The sequence below is a fragment of the Rhamphochromis sp. 'chilingali' genome (assembly GCF_963969265.1).
Source record: "Rhamphochromis sp. 'chilingali' genome assembly, chromosome: 2".
NCBI classification, from domain to species: Eukaryota; Metazoa; Chordata; class Actinopteri; order Cichliformes; family Cichlidae; genus Rhamphochromis; species Rhamphochromis sp. 'chilingali'.
In genome coordinates, this window is record NC_137930.1 from 42081014 (window position 1) to 42103565 (window position 22552).

Here is a 22552-nt window from a genome sequence, read left to right on the forward strand (position 1 = left end):
GTGCTGTATGGAAGAGTGTAGAGAAATGAGAAAGATGTGTCACCGTATTTTAATAATAATGCAGAATTGTTTTAATTCACCCACATTTGTGGGTTTTCAAACATGAATGGCTTGTTTAAGGTCATGCCAAAGCATCTCTGTCAGATTTAAACCTGGACTTTGGTCACTCTAAAATCTTCCTTTTGCATTTTTTTTGTTGTTTGTTTGTTTGTTTGTTTGTTTGTTTGTTGAGCCATTCTGAGGCAGACTTGCTGTTATTTTTTTGAATCATTATCCTCCTGCATATCATACTGGAAGTATGAAAACCTACTGTAGGTTTTCATTTACAGCCAAGTAGGTTAGATAACTTTTTCCCCTTAATAAATAATATCATTTTTTAAAAGCTGCATTTTTATTTGCTTGGGTTATCTTTGTCTAATATTAAAATATGTTTGAACATCTGAAATATGACAAATGCAAAAAAGAAATCAGGAAGCGGGCAAATACTTTTTGTTTACAGTTCACTTTTCTCTGCCATGTAGTTAACTTTTGTATCTTTTACAGAGCAAAATATTAGTAGATGATAATGTGATGAGCAACTTAAAGCTCCAACTATGAATGCGTGTAAATGTCAGACACTTAAGCTTAGAAAAAAGTGCTTGTGTGAATGGGTGAATGAGGCATGTTGTATAAAGTGCTTTGAGTGCTCCGGTAGTGTAGAAAAGCGCTATATAAGAACCAGTGCATTTAACCTTTTCAGGGCTCATATAAGATCGTATCTCTAAGTTACTGGTTTATTTTACTCTTTGGTTATAAAATCTGTCTGCCTCACACTCATAGAATGAATCATCTCTTTATCAGTTTAGCAGTATAAACCCAAAATAACAACACAAATGTGTTGCCTAAAAGTAGAAAGAAAAGTTTCCTAGTTTTCCCCAGTTTTGGGTGGAAGAACTACCGTGTGCAAAACCCTGACCTAAATCTTGTATCTTTGGGACAAATGCAACCTAGTCTGCCAAACAGACCTTATCACTTACTATAACAATTTCTCCTGTGGTGCCAAAAAATACCCTTAGTATCATTCTGATCACATTTACCTGCATGCATTTGTTTGGCTAGAAAACCACTCAAACAGTTGAGCATCTGGAATAGATCCTGTATCTAGCAAAAACAGGAAGTGGAGTTATTTTATTAGAAACTATGTTTAATCCACTTACCATGTGTTTAACCCTCCCATATGGAAAAGAAATAGAAAAAACTAATAAAAGACTTGCATCAGATGTGGCCTACTTCATGTAGTGAATCATATAAGGCTTATATGATTTACTCATGAAAGTGGCCACTTTCATATATTGTTTTAGTAATTATCCAAAACATACAAGTTTCATTTATATGATTTTTCAAGGGATCTTATATCTGTCTTCACTTTTGTATGCTTTTCATACAAGCTTCACACAAGACCGATACAAACCTTATAAGATTTATATGTATCTTTTCCATATGGGCTGTCATGCATGAATTATGACAACCTCAATCAGCATTGTTTTCTTAAGTATTTTTATTCATCTTTAGGCATAAAAAAAATTACAATGAGACATGTCATACATCTATAGTAACATTGAAGGACCAGTGGGTGGCAGGGTATGGAGTGACACATCACTGTCCAGTGTAGTGGTTTATGTGCAAGTATACCATCAACACTGACACAAATACAAGAATACAGCCTTTGAATAGCTGTCCACTGTAGTAACCACTATGTGTGAAAGGGCTAATGTCTCTTAAAATGTTTGATGACTAAAACTGAATTAGGAAAGTAAAGTTGGCCTGTTAAAAGTAGATGTGAGCCAAGGTCACTACTGTGACTGCTGGTTCTTTGTAAAGCGATTAAGTGTTTTAACAAAAAACCCACAGGTGCTGTTGTGAAAACTTTAACGACTCACTAACACAGGTTTCTTCAGCTAACTGAAGAGAATCAAGGCTGTGTAGTAGTCCAGTGAACAAAGGTTGTTTCGCTAAGTCGACCTCTGCTGTTGATAGCTACATGAAGTTGGAGAGAAAAGTGCATCCAGCCTCAAATCATATGCTGATGCGCTGAGGTCAGTTTTTCTGTTCAACAGAGGAAGATGAGGCAGATATGTAAGATGCCAGAAAAAAATGACATGGTAATGCCGTATGTCTGTGAAGGTTCTCAGTCATCCAGGTCATCGTAGTCAAAGGAGCTTGCAAAGAAAAGCATCTGGACTTCTTTAAGTTGCTTGAAAACGTCTTCAAGCAACTTAAAGAAGTCCAGACGGTTTTCTTTGCAAGCTCCTTTGACATGGTAATGCCTTGTATTTGTGACCTTGAGGGGAGAATCAGGCGATATTTCAAATGTTCCTTTTCAGTTTCTTGATGCTGGAAACTGCAAAATGAAAACACAGGCTGACAATTCTTCCACAATTAATGTCGAATGATTTCTTGACGCCGTATTCATTCAAGTTGCCTGTGAATAAATTCTGTTAATTAAATGAAAAAAAGAGACTAAAAGGCATCAAATCATTCAAGGAAGCATGACTGAATGATATATATAAATATATATATGTGTGTGTGTGTGTATGTGTGTATATATGTGTGTGTGTGTGTGTGTGTGTGTGTATGTATATATACATATTAGGGGTGCAACGATACACAAAATTCACGGTTCGGTTCGATACTTTGGTGTCACGGTTCGATATTTTTTCGATACAAAAAAAATGTTCATGCCTTTTTAATTTGTCATTTATTAAAATTATAAATATATATTTTAACTCAAAAGTACAGTTTTTAAATTTAACCCTAACCCTTGTGCGTGTTTTTTATTTTGACAGCGAATGCGCACCTGCGGACCACTTATGTGCAGCCCCGGTTATATAGCTCGTCATATTGCAGCCACAGAAATTCTTTTGTCCATGAAACCATAAAGCTGCACTTTCTTTTTGCCTTATCGTCTGATTTGTCATAACTTCTCCGTTTTGTGGTAAGCTTTTCTTTGGCTGTCACTTCTTCACCCTGACCTGTCTTATTTGGCTCAGCAGAACTAAAATATATATCCTGCTACTTTTACACACACACTCACATAAGCTCAGCGATTCTCTGCGCGATCAACCTCTCACATGTTTAAGCTTGCTGCGGGAGATTTCACTTGTCATGTTTGCATAGTAAGCTAACGATTAATAAGACGATGTCAGAGGAATTGGTGCACAAATTATGTGCTGTCGCTCTCTATACACAGTTCGCACGATTGCAAAGTGAAAGCAAAAAAACAAGCGCAAATTCAAACGCGATTTCAATATGTCACATATTGACAGTGGCTCACCGATGCCAATGACATAATTACCCAGCTACATTTCCGAAAGAATGCAAAAGCATTGACATATATTTTTCCTTCCTACAATAGCCCGACGGGCAGGGAAGAGAAAGATTTTGGTAGCCCAACTGAAAAAATCGCTAGCCCCAGGACGTCGGGCTAGCGATTTTGCGAGCCCTGTATCTGATTGAGGAATCACTCATCTTTGGAAAAGAGAGTTTATTACAGAGAAATGTCTCTTTCCAAAATAAAAGTTATACTATCCGCTTCTTCTGGGCTATATTCTCAGCAGCATAAGGAGAATCATGTGCTAACAGCTGTCTAAATGACTCGGCTAAAGTTAGTAGCATGCTTCTTGTTTTTGTCTTTGCACTAGGATGATGTCGGCATAAATGTGCAGTCATATTCGTTGTGTTCCCACTAGTGCTTTCAGGTTAATCTCGTTGAAATGACCTTAACGCCGCAACACGGCAAATCTCCGTTAACGAGCTACCGCCGATCGCTCCGTGCATGGGGCTAGACGGCCAACACGTTAACGAGCTAACTGCGCTAACACACTAGCTCCCACCCATGTAATTGAGCATTGCGTGGCACATCCAACATACTGTTTTACTTTAGTCCATGACTCGCTTACCTTCAGGGTCATACGTCACATGAAAACCAAAATAATTCCAAACGCCAGATCTGAATGAGGGTGGGGGAGGTCCATGTTGCAAGGAGAGCTTGACTTCTGTCTTGCTAGCTTGCCCTGCGCTCTTCCTTCTGACTATGCTGTCTGTGTTGAGCGCTCAGTGGATCTGCGCTCGACAGTGCAGCCTAGGCGGAGTAGTCGAACGCAGATTCACTGAGCGCTCAACACAGACAGCATCCGAAAGCACTGTATCGAACGGTTCAATATCGATACGAATATCGTTGCACCCCTAATACATATATACATATACATATACATATATACATATACATATATACACACATACGCACACAAGGGGTGTGTGTGTATGTGTGTATATATGTATATATATGTATATAATATGTGTGTGTGTTTGTTTGTATATGTGTGTGTTTATGTATTATTACCAGAATTGTGGTTAGCCTTGGAAAGTTGGCAGACAAAAACAAAAATGTGAATCCTTTTTCTCTGTCTATATTTGGGGAATAATTTTGTTGTCATATTTTTAACATCAAAAAGATGATCAAGTGATGTGACGTTACCAACAGTCCTTTAAGTAATTAATCTCTGGCCCTCTTTCACAGCATGTCCTTTGTCCTATCTCCCTACTTTAACCCCAAACCGGTCGAGGCAGATGGCTGTTTTTCCTTCCCACTGATGCCAAAGTGCTTGCTCACAGGGTGACATCTGATTGTTGGATTTTTCTTTTTATATTATTTTAAAGTCTTGTAAGGATGTTACAGTATAGACTACATTGAGGTTTTCTGAAAATAAACATTGATTCTTCTAGATGTTTATGTACATTGTAGGTTTTGCTTTTTGTATGAGTGTACATATAAATAATATTTCCATTCCATTATTTCCTCTACTTTTTGCCACATATATCCTCCTCAACTTTCACCTCATACTTACTTTGCAACTCTATAAAGCTACAGTCAAAAAGGTTTATAAAATATAAATGATAATTGACTGGCTGATCTCCCACTTAATATTATCCTCTTGTGCAACTCCTTTTCACTGCATTGTAAATATTCTGCATTTAAAAAACAACAACAACAATCATTTAAAGAAAGCCACACCAAAGTTCTTATCCAGTGGACAAATTCATGATAAACAAACCATATTTTAAAATAAAATAAATTCCCCCCTCGCCCTGTGGATGGTCTCTATCTTTCAAGCTACAAGCCCAGAGTCCTGGGATGTAGAGGAAGAGGCTGCTATGAAAGCTGCAACCACCAAGTATCCTGAGACTGTACACTAAGCGGAAGGAGGCCCGACACTTTTGAGTTGTAGTATCACAGTCTAGGATGAGACGATGAATATCTACGAGCACATGAGGAAGATGACCACGACCGACTACTTGCTCGGGCATACATGGAACGCCATAACCAAGTGGCCGGCATAGTATATAGAAACATCTGTGCCGAATTTGGCCTGGAAGTCCCAAGGTCAAAATGGGAGATACTAGTAACACTAGTAATACTAGTCACAGGGTTCACTATTATACTACTGGGAATGAGTACAGACACAAAGAACTGATCTAAAATGAGCAGAAATCAATGTATTAAAACCAAAAGAACACTCTGTGATTGCATTATCTGTTTTTCTGATATAATTTCGTTTCATCTGCATCTGTTCCAGGCTTTTTCATGTTGGCCAGAGTTGATGGCTGAACATGCTGAGAAGTTTCTGTCTCTGTACAGAGCCGACATGGAGGCAGCTCTTCAGGTCCAGTCGATCGATTCCTGGAATAGCTTCCCACTATTTCAGCTCTTCAACAATTTTCTACGAACAGACCGTAGGTCTTGGTTTTTCTGAACACGTTTTTTAAGGCCTTCTCTAAAGCTCAGGACTGCTTTGAGCTGATTGCTAAAGCTCATTACAGGAAATGATGTCAAATGCCTGTTTTCCACTAAGCAGTGCTGCTGCCAGACCTGTTCTGCCTTGGTACACTAAGGGAACAAGCCCACATTTCAACAAGTTCCAAAAGTAGTGGTGGTGGCAGATAGAATGTGTGAGCAGCATCTAGTAATCATTGGTAAATTTATCTAAAGCAACCAACAAAGCATGATGCTTCTCTGTTATACTTCATTTGCTGTTTTCATATTGGCACTTAGTTCCCTCTTCACAACAAACTTAGTTCTGCATGTTAAATAAGGGTTGTTTTGCACTGTGACTGGTGCAAAGCTACTCTAGCACCGTCTAAGAGCAAACAAGTAGAGCAAGACATGAGAGGAACAGATCCAGTTTAATAATACTTTCTAATTTTTTTGCTTTGTCATGATTCCTAAAGAATAAGTTGCAGCTAATGGGAAGTTTATTAATACCCAAGTTATGTGAATGTAGGTTTCATGTCAAAGTCCCAACAATGGAAAAAGAAAACTCCCTAAAAGGGGAACCTGGAGAATTCAAATTATGACAAACATAAATGTTGCACTTTTATTCCTGAGATTTTGTTAACATTTTCTACCGCAATGAACTGTACTTCACTGTAAATATTGAATTCTCTTCCTTGATAAACTTTCTTTCACTGTAAATATTTCATTTGACTGCTGGAGAAAAAATCTAATTGGCTCATTGTGTTTCTCCTTTCAAACCCTCCCTCAGCTTTGTCTTCAAGCCAGCAGAGATTTGGCAAGATGCAATATTTAACATGGTGGATGCCAAAATACCTCAAATACAGTAACAGACAGGCAGGCAGATAGACAGCCCAAGGGCGGTGTTGAGAATAAAGACTCAGTGTTTCATTATGCATAGAAACCACAAATCTCTTTTCTGTGGCTCATATCTTGCATTCTTTCTAATTACCATCTTCTGTTTGTACCATAATTATTCCAAGTGTCACAACATTAGCCAACTTGATTTGGAGTGTAACGAGGCAATAGAAAAAGATGAAACAGAGTATGAGCGAAATCATAGTTTTCACTGTTTGCACAAATGAGGTCTTCCTTCTGATAATTATGCTTGAAGTGAGAGGTAAGGGATTGGTTTGATTAGTTTTAGTCCCAATCACTGAAAACGCTGCAGCTCACAAACAAAAGAGGGAAAAAACGATTTGATGGACAAGAGTGTTTATTTATGAATCGCTTTCTCAAAGCTTCACAAAAATATAATATGTCGTTGTTTTTAATCATTCACATCATTGTTTTTTTGGACAACAAATCCTCTGCAATACTCACTGGTCGGCTGATTTCTAAGTATTTTCTTCAGCGTGTGTATTATCTCTCGGTTGCAGATTATTTAAATGCTCACTTGATTGTCATATGTGACAAGCTTTCGTGAGGGAGGTGGATTCTACTCTCTAGTGGGCAAAAAGGCTAGTGTTCATCATGATGGAGCAGAGTGAGAGGAATTAAAACTAATGAAGTCCTGGGAGACCAGCTTGCTTGCTTCTCACCAACACCTTATCTTTGTCTCTCCTCACTGTGGACTGTCGACTGTCTGCAGGGATTTATCTGTCTTTCCAAAACCCACCATTACAGTTTGAATGGGGGATAATGGAGTGATAATAGGAACACCTGTGGACACAATGACATTTGATAAAAGACGTGTAGACCTTCTAGAGTATACATTTGAATTTAGTGAAGCTTTTTAATTTAAACTTTTAGAATTTATCAAATAGATATTAATTTGGGTAAAATGTCTGTATCAGCTTGTCCAATTAGGAAATGTCACATAAGAAAACAAAAACTCTTAATGTAAAGTTGGAGCCACACTGTTGGCTAAAATATCCCAATGCCAACAGCTCTCCCAGTCTCCATATGAAGACTGGATGTGGCTGCTGTAACACCAGAAAAGCAATGCATGAATGGATTTGTCATATTACAATGGTTGCGTAATAACTTCTACACTTTTAAACAAGTAGTAATTTAGGTGTCGCTAAAGCTTACACTGAAATTTAAGCGAAGTTAATAAAGGGCAAGAATGAAAAATAGTAGCATACTGTGTGTGAGAGAGAACAATATCAGAAGTAAAATCCATCACGTTTCTTATATCTGAAGTAATAATCTCAACCATAAACAAAATAAATACTCAGTCTTAGCTTAAATTTTTGTGGATTTTTTAATGTTTATTTGTTTGTTTTTATCCCAGAAAACTTGTATTTGACTATTGAATAACCTTTAATCATTTCTGTTTTGTCTTATTCCTTACTTTAATCCAGAAGAGCACATTTTCAGTCGTGAGGACTGGAAACCTGCTAAAAAGCTAAAAACTATTTTGAAGTTTGAAATGAGACTTTGCGGGCTCAATCCATCTAATGACTGTTAATGTGAACAGAAAGTCCACATAGTTATAACATTTTTCTCATCCCCCCCCCAAACAGCTCACTTGTGCAATGGGATGTTCCACAAACACCTCCAAGACCTGTACATCCCACTGGTGGTACGATACATTGATCTAATGGAGTTGGCCATTGCTCAGTCAATCCACCGCAGCTTCCAGAAGGAAACCTGGCAGCCTGTCAAGTAAGGCTCACCCATGTAATCCGTCACTATGCTTATAAGCATAAAATACTCCTTGAGTTTCTTCTTTATTATGCAAAAGTTTATATTCCTACTGAGCTTTTTACATGAAAAGTGAAAATATCAAACAACAAATATCTTAAATATTTCACTAATACATTAACATGCCCTCGTCAGGTGTTCATGAAATTTTGCTTCTTTGCTACAAATGTGTTTTGTTCTTTACAGTGTTTTAAAGGTGACATGCATTCAGTCTTGCAAATGTTCTCTTGAACCTCTGACCTCCTGCAAACAGTGGTGTTGGAGTATTTGTGCAGATCCAAAAACCTGTTGATAGGCAACTTTTTTACAATGTTTAAAACTAAAAGTGTTTTGGTTTTTTTTTCTCAACCAGAAATTTGGATTTTACTTTTGAGACATGGACTTCTAAATGTGCATTTAGCATCAACTTCATATTTAAATTCTAGGCTGTTATTTCTCTGTGGATTCATGATTCTCAAGTCCGGTGATCTACAAATTCCTTTCTGTATACCTAGTTTGTGAAATTAAGTTATATTAGCCATTATATATAAAGAGTATAAACATGAGATGGTTCCTCCATACTGTGATTACTTCTTTGAATTATTGTTAAACAGTTTACACTTTAATCATAGCAAATTTAAAAGCTTTAGAATGGCATTTAAAGTAAAAGCGAAGGAGTGAGTACACGTAAATTTGCCTGGGAGGAACTGTGGCAAAGAAAACAGCTTGAACAGAAGCCTCTGTTTTTTCTCCCATTCTTTATCTGAGTTCTGCTTTTGCTCTATATGATATTTTTTCTTCAGTTTTCCTATGAAAGAAGAAGTATTGTCATTTTACTTGTTTGCTATCAGCAATAATGATTGTTGATGTGTTATCATCGAAACTAAATAATAAGCTAGGATGGAAGTGAACACAAACAGCAAGGACACACTGCCCTCTTTGACAAAAAGCATCTGTAGTGAAAGAAAATGGCATGAATAGAAGTGAGCAGTGACTCTTCTTTATTGTTCTTTGATTTCATCAGATGTTGCCGACAAAACAAGTAGCTGCTATTCTGGTTTGTATTTGTGCTGCGGAAAAGGACGCCTACTTTTACACTCAGTGTTTCTTCTTTCTCTCTTCACCTATTATATCCTTTTGACATTTTCTTTTTTTGCCGTTGATGAACCTTGCACTTACTCTGACCTGGCAGATCATTAACAGACAATCTAGCAAGCTTTCTTCTGCATAAAGTAGCCAGCCTTCCCCCTTAAGCTTCCGCAGATACCAATCTTCTTTGCAACTGCCTGGTTGGGGCCGCTGTATGGCAACACATATGTATGATGGGCAGTGATGGGAATAACACAGTTACTTTTTTCAGTAACGAGTAATCGAACTAATTACTGTTCCTATCGTTACAACGCCGTTACAGTTACTAACAAGAAAACGTGGTCCGTTACTATTTTTCAACAAACAGACGGTTGAAGCTGTGTTCAGCTTACCCAATTCTACTTTTTCTACATAATCCATCATACAAAATGTAATCAAATGGAAAAGTCTCTTTTTAAAACTTGTTTTATTAGTTTTAATCTTTTAACTTTATGCATCAAGCAAAAATTAAATTATATGCAACATTCTCTGACTTGAAAAAATTAGTTTAACATTTAAACCTATTTTCTGCACATTCCAGCACATAAAATAAAATATTTTTTGTGTTTACACTCAGTCTTTCAAATAGATGCAAGTAAAACACAGCAGAACATAAATAAAGTCAAAGACTCAGCGGTCCTGTTGCTCTATTTTCACCTGTAAAGCAGGACTGCGGTAGGCGGAGGTTTACCCTGGTGCAGGTGTGTCGCAGCGGTCAGTTGAAGAATCTGCGAGTTTCTCTGTGAATTTCCCATTACGTCATTGCGCACTCGGTGCTTGTTTGGAAGTTTAGGGGTTTTTTTCGCTGTAAAAAGAAGTTTTCTTCCCACGCACAACGGACGCTAATGTTTTTGTCACTTTTTATGGAATCAAACTCAAAGTAAGGTCAGTACTTCCACGCTTTAAACGCTGCACGCTCATACTCTCTCCCGCACTCGATATATGATCCATTGTTGATCTGCACACAGCTGTTGTCACGAACGTCGCACTCGCTTACGTCACTGTCATGAGACACTCTCGCAAAAAATCACGGTTTTAGTAACGCAGCGTTCCTACGGGAAAGTAACAGTAATCTAATTACCGTTTTTGCAATAGTAATCCCTTACTTTACTCGTTACTTGAGAAAAGTAATCAGATTACAGTAACGCGTTACTGCCCATCTCTGATGTTTACTGTCTAAGGACAGCGTAGCAAGCGCTCTCTGCTTATGAGCAACAAATTTTTAAAAAAGCAGGGGAAGTTTTAGAAGTGAGAGAGAGAGAAAGACAGCAGAAAAGAGAGAGAGTGAGTTTTGAGATGTGAGAGATTTGTGACGTTTAGTGTGTTTGGAGTGTGTAGTTAATGTGTTGTCTTGTGTAGTTAGTGTGTAGTGTTGTGGATAGTTTTGTGTTGTGTGTCAGAACAATGAACCTGCTGTCTCCAGGTAGAAAAAGGAGTGATACACCTGCTGCTGTCAGACCTGCAGGTATCAGGCTGTGATGTTCTCCTTTATAGTGGACAGAAATATTTGGAGTGGCACAAATAATTTGTGGCATCTTATTGAATGCAGAACAGCTGATTGTTCTGTAAATAGTTTGAAATGGTTATTTAAAAAATCAAGGTAAAAGGTAAATGGCTGCAAATAACTTTGTTTGCAAAACTTGTGCATAGGATTTTAAATTGACAATTTATATTTGCATTTGAAGTTATGAAATATGATTCATTAAACATGTTTGTGGTTGTTACAGTAAAAAATATAACTTTTTCTACTCTGATTTTGTTTTTTGTCTGATTTTAGATCAATTGTGTTAGTACAGTATGTCAAAATGAAAACTTAACTGTAAATTCAAACACGTGAGGTTGTGCTTTAAAGGATGATACCAAACAAGGCAAAGTAAATAGTCTTTAAAGATAAAATGTAGAGGAAACATCAAAAGTAGTTAAAAATGGCCAATTATACCCTGGACCCCAGAGGGTTAAACGTTTTTTGTTTTTTTTACTTTACTTACTTTAGTTACTTTAGTTACTTTACAAGTAATTAATTACTTTTAGAATATTGTAACTCAGTTACTTCTTTGAAGAAGTAACAAGTAACTACAATTAATTACTTTTTCAAAGTAACTTGCCCAACACGATGATGGGTGGATGGGGATCTCAGAGGCTCTGGACTAGTGGTGTGCAAATGTTCTGAATTATCCAAAACTTGCTATCCATCCATTCTCTTCCTCTTAAAAGCCGTGGGGTGTACTCCATGGACAGGTCGACATTCTGTCACAGGACTTGAATTGTGAGCTGTCTGCTTTGTCTATTGCTTTGCTTTAACACAGCCAATCAACATGCTAGTAAATTCTAAATGGAGATGGTACAGAAGGTCCATGTTAAATGCTCCACTGTCTAATTTTAATTGAACACACCAAGATAGCTGATGGTTTATTTTATCGTTTGTGTCAGAAAGCTGTGTTTAAAAGGTTTTAAAATTTAGAAAGTCGCTTAACGTTCTTTTTTGTTTTTAGCAATATTTTGATAAGAAGCTGAAAGCTAATAGTAGCATGCTCATGTTGGAGCCTGACATCATTACGCTAAAGCAATAGAAGGCTGACTGTAGACTGTGACCAGAAAAGTGGAGCAACTGCAGTGTCCCAAACTTACATTCTGTCCAATGACCAACAGAGAGTAGCCATGTGACAAGACACACAGGTGTTCTTTCTCCTCAGAGACACAAAAACTTTGCCATTTACTCCTCGTCTCAGAGAGTGAACTTTAGAAGTATGTACTTTTCTTTCTTGTCTGAATGAGCTGGGCTCAGCATGAGTGTGAGGTTTGTGGTTTCAGATAAAACTCTGTCCCTCAGAGAGATTACAGTGATATAGCTAAAGGTCCCTCATGTGTGTTGAGTCTTTATGCTTTGCACTGTGCATGCCTCAGTGTTTTAAGTATCAGTGTAATAACAACACAAACCTTCAATTTTCTGCTGCAGCCTGCAAGGAATGAATCTATGTGATGTAGATTAAGAAAAAAGATTATGTGAGAAAACCTGTATGCTTCTCTTTACCTCAAAATTTTTTTTAATAGTGATTATGTGGCAAAATATGCAGAAAATCAACATGATTGTCCTGATTTTACAGTTTGGATTATATTTGTTCTCCAGTTGGCATTTTATTAGAAATATACTTAAAAAAAATTTCAACATACAGAATATGAGGACTATCTTTAAAGTAGCTGTCCCTATAACCTTTGGCCATTCACTGCAAAAAAAAAAAAAAAAAATCAAGCCATGACTTGCATTATATATGCACTACATGCCTGACTTAAAAAGAGGGGGACTACAAGTAATTTCATCTGAAAAACTCATGGTGATTATGTCCATCATTTATGATTTGAAAAGTGATGCAGCTGCTAAGCTTAGAAAAACAATGAAGTGCAACTTATAATCCCTAAATAGAAGTGAATGATTTGTCCATTATTTTATCTAATTTACCTCCAGATAAAAATCCGTTATTGACAATGATTCTTTTTAAAATAAACAAACTTCCCTTCAAATGTGGCCTGGAAATAGTGGTTTAATTGAATAAAAGAGGCAAATGTTCACCTTAATTGCAGATACTACCTTCTCTTTCTTTTATGTATATTATGGACTGAATGTGTTTGACTGTGTTGCTACACATAAGATGATGTTTAAGGTTCAGCATGAGCACTAGAAAATGATGAATTAAGACTGTAGTTGTACTGTGGGTTCACCTTCATCTGTGAAATTGCATGTCTAGTCTAGTTTTCTTTAATTATTGCAAAGTATTTGTGTGTGTCTGTCTGTAGAGTCTGCATTAGAGCTGACATTATTGGTGGACATATTGCGTGGTGGGGGGGTCTGGTTGAGGGTGTGTTTCTTAAAAAGGCTCCTCATTCTTACTCCCCCAGTCTTTCCCACAACATAGACCACAATTTTCCTCTAGCTCACTTTACTTGGCCCTCCCCTATCCGTAAAAAAAGAGAAACTAAAAAGCTGGCACTTCATTAATGAGCACAGACTGGTGAGTGGGATTGTTCTGTTCCCCAGGGAGTATGGCAGAGCACAGTCAGAGACGAGCACCACTAATTAGACATGAGGGGGATAACCACTGAGCATTTAATTGCACTACGGACTCGGCCCAAAGCATGTATTCCTGTGTGCCACTTGTTAAGGTAACAGTCTTTTAAAGGCGAAGTGAGAAAAGTGAGGTTGTGAGAGGTGGTCGTTTTAACCCCCGTCACCTTTGTTCTCTCTGCTCCTCCATCCTCCACCCTCCCCACTCCAGTCTAGCTGGGCACTGAACACTTCTATGTCAGTAAGCATTTACCATGTGTTGCTGTGCAACCTGTGCACAGGGGAGAATGTCGGGAAGTGTCCGCCTGTCTCTGTTTCAGCCTGGCAGTGTGTTGAAGCTGAACAGATCAACACACAAACTAGCAGAACCTATTAAAGAACCACAACAGATGCAGAATACCCAGAGATGCTAAGCTCTTATGATACATGTTACATGAGATATGCATACATGATATCATATGATATACAGTGGTCCCTTGTTTATCGCGGGAGTTGCGTTCTAAAAATAACCCGCGATATGAGAAATCTGTGAAGTAGCCAACTTTATTTTTTCAATTATTATAGATGTTTTAAAGCTATTAAACCCCACACTACACACTATATACTTTTCTCAGACAGGCATGAACATTGGGGAGAAAACTTATAAACATACAGTGCAGCACTTCAGAGTCACACTGCTAGCGATAGAAGATTTATGTAAATATAACAAGCTGAACGCATTCTGTGCTGTACAGGAGACATGGCACAAGATTGATTGACAATAGTCTACAGCCAATCAGGATGCAGAACACAATGTGCTGTAAGAAAAAAAAAAAGCATGCAAAATTGCTCAAAAATAAAAATAAGTGAAACAGCGAGACCGCGAAAGGTGAACCGCGTTATAGCGAGGGACCACTGCATTAACAAAAGTATTATTCCACAGGATTTAATATGATGTCGGCCCACCCTTTGCAGTTATAATGGCTTAAACTCTTCTGGGGAGGCCATCCACAGGGTTTAGGAGAGTGTTTATGGGAATTTTTGAGCATTCTTCCAGTAGCACATTTTTGGGCTGGCTCACAGTCGACATTCTAATTCATCCCAAAGGTGTTCTTTCAGGTTAAAGCCAAGCCGGTCAGATTTTTCTACATCAAACACACTCACCTGTGTCTTTATGGACCTTGCTTTGTCCACTTGTCCTGTTGTATTAAGAATTAAGTAAGTAGGTAGCTGCATGCTTATCTGTTTCAAGGTCAGATTTGATAGCTAAGGGTCTCCGTTTTAAGACTCATGGAAATCACCCAAAGAATAAGGACTTCATCCACTAGTGGTCTGTACCACACATTTGTCTGTTCTAGCACTGTGTTGTGTATGTTTTGATGTTGCTGCAGGAGCTGTAAGTAGGGGTCATTCCTTTTCTGAACTTAAGGTTTTTTGGCAGCTATATCTGCTTGCTTTGATGTAATGATCCCAGATGTGCGTCTTTGCTTTTTTAAAAGAGATCTGGCAGCTGAGACTTGTGGTTAGTTCTACCATTCCCTCTGAGGATTGACTTTGGTGCTGGAGATTCTTTGTGACCCTGATTTGAGTCCATAGATATAAGCACACACACACACACACACACACACACACACACACACACACACACACACACACACACAAAAACACACACACACACACACACAAAAACACACACACACACACACAAAAACACACACTAGATGCAATGGAGAACTGCAGGCTTAGGTAATTCTTATGAAATTACCTAACAAATAAAAATAACTTTTTAAGCAGTTAACTATACCAGGCCATCCAAGAAAGTTGGACTTTGGTTTTTGGTTAAATTTAAATATTTAATCAGTTACCGCTATTTAGCCAGTGTATGTGTTTCCTGTCAAATAATAATTCAGGCTCTACACACACTGAGTCCTAAAAGTGTCTAGAAAGCACAGTTTACTCTGCTAGACTCATTTACAAATAAAGTGTTGTTCTTCAGCATATAAATAACTATTAGTACGTTATGAGTACAATAACATTTCTTTTTTAAAAGTAATGATAAAATAAAAATACAGTCAAGTTAAGAATGACCATCAACAGGAAATGTGGATCACTGAAATTAAGTTTGCGGATGTAAAACATGTATTTCATTAAAGTTGTTTATCTGGTACATTATGCTGAAAATAATTTATTCTAGTAATCGTTGTTAAGTTGGCTTTCAGTCTATCCACTGAGATCACTGAGATATCCACTTCATGCTCTGTTCATAGTCTCCTGCACTTCATACACCTTTTTCTAAATACAGTACTACAGAGTTGTTAAAACAAAAGTGAATTATAAAAGAACCTGTTGGGCCAGCGGAAAACTTACAAGCTTGTTAGAGCTTGTATTCATTGTCGTTGGAGTCCATTTCAGTTATTAACCCCCCTCAATCTTTCACGCAGCAATGGTTCAGCTACCTCAGAGGATTTGTTCTGGAAGCTGAACACTCTACAAATGTTTGTGATGGACCTTCACTGGCCAGAACCAGAGTTTGCAAAGCATCTGGAGCAAAGACTCAAACTGATGGCCAGTGACATGATGGAGGCCTGCGTCAAAAGGTCAGACTGCACAAACACCTTTAATTACTTCATAGGAAATAGATAAACACGATGCATGATAGGACCTGCTTAGACATAAGCTATATTACCAGAATATTCACTCATCTGCCTTCATATGCATATGATTTTGAGTGACATCCTAATTCATAAGGTTTAATATGACGTTGGCCCATCCTTTGCAGTTATAACAACTTCAACTCTTCTAGGAAGACTTTCCACAAAGTTTAACAGTATGTTTATGGGAATTTTTGACCATTCTTCCAAAAGTACATTTGTGAGGTACTTAACCATCAACAGGAATGGCTCCTGAAAGCGACCCATTCTTTCACAATTTTTTGTAGAGACAGTCTGAATGCCTAGGTGCTTAATGTTATATACCTGTGACCATGGAAGTGATTGGCACAGCTGAATTCAATGATTTAGATGGGTGACTGAATACTTTTGGTATATATGGAAAACATAATATCAGATATTAAAGATCAGATTTAATTTAGGAGGATGTTGTCAGACAATATGAAGTCACAAACAGATGTGTTATTCTCAGTGGAAAAAGATGGGAATTTGATGGAACTTCGAAAAAGAAAGCTCATGATGGCTACATCCATCACTTTACAAAAACGTTCAACTACTTCACAAAAGTAAAATTTATGATCTTTAAAGGGACATGAACCATGCAATTTAAAAAGAAGTTTGATTTACATTTATTTTTTTCTGTCATTTTGTCTTATTTTTCCCTGCACATAACTCAACTGTTGGCAGTGATATTTATTTTTTTCAATACTTATTTATTGTAACTCACTGGGCTCTAAGCAAGTGAGCAATATGGCGAGAGGCTACTGCACAATCCTGGTTTCACTTCTACCCTGGGACATCTCTTGCATAAATGTAAAATAAATATTTCATATCTTGTCAGTAGATCTTCAAGCTAGCAATAATTAAACCATTACTAAGAAATCCATCAGTTGACCCAGCTGTCTTATTAAAGGCCAATCACCAGCCTTTTGTTTTTTTGTTTGTTTTTTGTTTTTGTTTTTGAAAGATTAGTTGTAAAATGGTTACTGAACATCTGCAGAGGAATGGCTTATTTGAAGAGTTTCAGTCAGGTTGTGAAGGTTATAAATGATCTTTTTATGTGGTTTGAATCATATCTATCTAATTTCTTCCTGTTTAAAGGGAGTTTTTCTTTTCCACTGTTGCCAAGTGCTTGCTCATAGGGGGTCATGATTGTTGGGGTTTTCTCTGTATTATTGTAGGGTCTTTATTTTACAATATAAAGCACCTTGAGGCAACTGTTGCTGTGATTTGGCACTGTATAAATAAAATTGAACTTAATTGAATTGTGAATGAGGCCTAAATTTCAAGTACTACCTTCTATGTGTTCATCGGATTATTTAAAAAGATAGAAGACAGCATTAAATGTATATAACCAAAAAAATTTATTACCTGATAATATAAAAGCTTTTCTTTTGAAAAGTGCTTTACTTCAGTCGATCATAAAATGGCTAAATTGTTTTAGTTTACCTAAATGTAACCATCCACAAACATGTGTCACTGCTTAATGGAAAAGACTAACACAGTTTAAACATTTTTTTCTGTTTTGTCCTGTAGAACAAAATCTGCATTTGATGCCAAAATGCAGAAAGTGTGTAAGTCAACAGACTCCCTTCTACCACTGTCAGTTTGCACCATGTTCAACGTGCTGATTGATGCCAAAAACCAATGCTCCAAACTCTGTGTGCTGGACAGCGAACAGGAGGTAAACTATTTATAATTGTAGTTCTGTTGGATCAAATTTACATTTGAAGTTATTAGCCAATGACAAAAGGGGTTATTACTGTCATTACACTTAATAATATAAGAATATATTGTTAATATGAGAAAATCTCTGAAAGAACATTTTGCATTTTATTAATGTAATTCTTTTTGTGTCCTCCTGTGGTTTTCTTTAAAAACAAAAACAAAAAATAAATAAACAACAGTCTGCCACTTTAATATGCTTTCTTACATATTATAATGATGGGATTGTTAAAAGTTTTTTCCTGCTGTGACAGAAAAATCAGTTTGGTAGTGGCTCCAATTCCAGTCATGCTGATTTTACTTTGAAACCAAGTCATGGTTTCAGAATGAACGCGTGTTGGCTTTATTATCTTATCCTGTGTAATGTGATGTTAAATTAGTGACTTTGTTGGGCTAGCTGGTGAGTTTCGGTGGCTGACTAGCCAACTGGAAACATGTTTGATAGCTAACGGTGTCCTAGCCAGGTCAAAACCAAGTGTTAAAAACTAATGTAAACGTGCCAGTAAAGTTCCTCTAATAGCCACAAGTAAGTCAGCTAACAAAACGTGAGTCACCAATCCACTCATGTGTTATAATGTCCAATTTTACCTCAGACATAAACATATTTACAGTCTGCTACAAAGTCGTTTTGGTCTTGGTGGATAGTTTCCTTTATAACAGTTCTAAGTGGGATAATTTAATTGAGTTAATTCAGATGCTCAGTTTAACCATGTCCCAGCTCACTTGCAGAAGTCACTCTGAAATTTACTGATTGTGATCAGAAATGTCTGTGGAAAATTTAGTCCTGGTTTGAATATCAGATTAAATCACTTATTTAGATGGCTTTATTTATATTTTTCCATTTCAATCTCACAGCTCACCATCAATTTTCCCTACAGAGTGAAAGTGAGTGAGCTTTTAACAAACCTTAGCAGTCTTTTATTTCTGGCTTTAGTCTGAAAAGGTTGAGTCAAATTGTCAGATCAGCCACTAAAGTTTTCTACCAAACACCCAGCAAAAGGGAAGTTCAGGTGTATTCATGTTCACTTGAAACTGTCAGAGGCTATTAAATGGATAACTGTGGAGTCTGTGTGAGGCAGGGGCCTTGGCATCATGAAGAGCAAAACCCTTGGCTGTTGGCAATCTTGACAGAAAGCTAGACTCACTGTTCTCTTAACCTTAAGCTTCCTCAATTCTTCAGCTTCCACCAGCCCTCTGCTGTTGAAAAACATCTCCTGTAATTTTTTTTCCAGCAGACACACAATAAATTCCTGTCTGCATCCTTTGTATACCAGCTTTGTAAATAACATCTACTCAGACTGTTACTGCTACTCTGTTTCATATTTTCAAGTTTTCATGTTCAAGTAATTTGCAAGAATGTGGGGCATTTCATTATTGTTTCTGTAAATTTGAATTATTTTAAATTTAGAAAAGGAGGATTTTCTAGAATTTGCTCATTGGTAAATGAGTTGTGATTAGCAAGCCATTAACCAATAAGCTTGTAGTTGAACAACCAGAGTCAAACCCCACTCACAAAACACCAAGATAGCAACAGCATAAAGACTCTTCTTGAGTCTTCAAAACAGGACTTAACAAACCAGTGGGTCACATTAGGTACGTCCATTATTTATACCGTCTGTGTTCCACACCAACAATCCATTTAGAAAACATGAAAATGAACAGCCTTGGTCTCCTGTTGGCAATTGGAGTTCCTTCATCCAAGTTCAATTCATTTCTGTTCAGTTCAGTCTTATTTATATAGTGTCAAATCACAACAACAGTTGCCCCAAGGGGCATTAATATTATAAGGTAAAAACCGTACAATACAGAGAGAACCACAACAATTAGATGACCCCCTATGAGCAAGCGCTTTGGTGAGTGTGAAAAAGAAAAACTGCCTTTTAATAGGAAGAAATTGCTGACAGTATCAGGCTCAGGGAGGGGCGGCCATCTGCTGCAACCGGTTAGGCATGAGGGGAGGAAGACAAGACAAAGACACCCTGTGGAACAAAGTCAGAGATTAAGAATAACTAATGATTAAATGCAGAGTGGAAACATAATTTGATCAGGTATTTGTATAGTATCAAGGGAGACAGGTTGGACTCACACAAAGGGATAAAATACGGTGCATTTATTGGTAACACTTTTAAAATGATTAGAAAAGTTTTGAATGTCCCAGGAAAGGTGTGAGCTGAGACACATGAGGGTACCTTCATCTTGCGTGCCAGTGTCAAATGGAAAGTGACAGGGTGTCTATTTCAAAGTCCTTTAAAGTTTCCTAGACTTGATGTGAAGCAGGATTTTTTTGCAGACACATAGTAAATGGTTAATGGACTGATTATTATAAAGCACTTTTCTCCTCTCCTAGAACACTTTACACAATATGCCACATTTACCCATTCACTAAAACACTCAGAGCAACTTGGGGTTAGTATCTTACCCAAGGATATTTGGCATGCAGACTGGGGGAGCCAGGGATCAAACCACCAACCTTTTGGTCAGTAGATGGCCTGCTCTACCTCCTGAGCTACAGCCACTGCAACCAAACCTTCTGACATGATTGGTTGGATGGCGCAGGGATGTAGTGTTGATCAGTCAGACGATTGTTTTGTTCCTTTGTTCTCAGGAGGGTTAACCTCCACAAACTGCAACAGCAACAAAGTTGGTGCTGCATAGAGGGGACAGAGTTCAACTTTGACCGCAAGGCAGAGATGAGGTAACCGATTGACGCTTTGAATGATGAAAGTTTGGTGGTAGAGGAATTGAGGAATTATAGGCATATTCCGTACATTGAAGCTGTGAACTTCAGGTGGATGAAGCGATGCAGTGGAGAACTGCCTACAGTTCCTGATTGGCACGCATGGTTTGATCATTTGTCTGTGGGTGGAAATCAGCTAGACTAACCTGCGTTCCGAGTGCTGAACAGAATTCTTTTCTGACACGTGAGGTGCACTATTGGCCAAAGTTGGAGACAATCTCAGAAAGGATCCCATGTAACCTGAAGAAGTGCTCTGTAAGTAACTGGGCTGTTTCAAGGGTGGATAAAAGCTTGGGCAAAGCAAGGAAATTAGCAGCTTTAGAAAACCAGTTAATGATGGTGAATTACCCGATGAGGGTGGAAGGCCAGTGATGAAATCCAAAGCGATAATGGGACAATGGGCAGCCAGGCATAGGAAGAAAGAGTCTCAACAGCCCAGCAGGTGGCAAGCTCAATGGCTTATTCTGGCCAAAAACCGATCAAACAAGGACATACAAACATCTTTTGCCAAAGATGACCACCAGAACAGAAGTTATAAGATAGATATTGTTTCATACTAGGCAAGGCAAGTTTATTTATATAGTACAATTCAACAACAAGGTGATTCAAAGTGCTTTACAGAGACATTAAAAAACAAAAACAAATAAAAAGCATGATTTAAAATTGAAAGTACAAAAAGTAAAAAGGAAGGAACAGTATATAAAATCAGTAGTTAAAATTTAAGTTTTGAAATTTAAGCTTAAAAGTGTGGATTTGGTGTTTTATTCAAATTCAGCTGAGATCAGGTGAGTCTTCAAACTTGATTTAAATAAACTGAGTGTTTCAGCTGATCTGAGAACTGATAACACAGGACAGAGGCAAGAGGGTTTCTTCCTCTGAGATGAAGAGCTGCAACAAAACATTGCTTAGGCTGTCTAAAGATTCCTGAGCTGTGGGTTTCCACTGGAACGAGACCTTGTCTGAGGTGAGATTTATTAGAGGCAAGGCAACATTATCGAAGTCCCAAATAAATCTACGATCTACAAAGACTCTTGTAAGGGACGGGGCAGTGGGCTCTGTGCTTATGTCCTTCAGGACTGGTGCCGTAGCACTAGAATTATAGACAGTCACTGCTCACCAGACTTAGAGGCCATGTCCATTCAGTGCAGGCCCTTTCATCTACCTCGTGAGCGAATGGTAGCCATAATTACCATCGTTTATATCCCCCCCAGTGCTACCATTTGCTCAGCACTCAACCATCTCCAACTCATCCTCAACAAACCGCAAAGTGAGCACTCGGAGGGCATCCATATTGTTTCTGGGAACTTTAACAATACACCTTTGAAATCTGTACTCCCCAAATTCCATCAACACGACACTGTGCCAATGTGTACAATAACATCAAGCAGCCCTACAGAGTGACACCCCTCCCCCACCTGGGGCAATCTGACTACCTCTCTCTCTCCTCCTTACACTTCTTACACCCCCTCTAGGAAACAAACCCCTCTGAGTACCTGGGTCATTAAATGGCAAGATGATGCTCTTTTCCAGCTACAGGATTGTTTTGATCTGATGAACTGGTCCATCTTTGAACAGCAGGACCTGGAGACCTTCACTCAATGACAGTGACCAAAACCATCCAGGTTTTTCTTAACCGAAAACTTTGGATGACAAGTGAAGAATAGGCTCTGATCAAAACTTGAAACTCAGCCCTCAGGCTGAGGAACAATTCTCTGGACAACACTGCCAGAGCCAGCTTGAAGGGACGGGCATCGAAGAGGTCAAGGAGGACCATAGGAGGTGGATAGAGGTCATTG

At 38.0% G+C, this 22552-nt stretch overlaps 1 protein-coding gene across 1 annotated transcript in view; it reads left to right on the plus strand.

Annotated features, from left to right (window-relative positions):
- cadps2 (Ca++-dependent secretion activator 2) overlaps positions 1 to 22552 on the plus strand; it is a 201793-nt gene that overhangs the window by 142319 nt on the left and 36922 nt on the right. Inside the window, exons 18-21 of the mRNA XM_080875386.1 lie at positions 5616 to 5772; positions 8299 to 8440; positions 16067 to 16222; positions 17831 to 17978. Of these exons, the coding sequence (XP_080731512.1) occupies positions 5616 to 5772; positions 8299 to 8440; positions 16067 to 16222; positions 17831 to 17978 (603 nt within the window). The remainder of the gene's footprint in view (positions 1 to 5615; positions 5773 to 8298; positions 8441 to 16066; positions 16223 to 17830; positions 17979 to 22552) is intronic.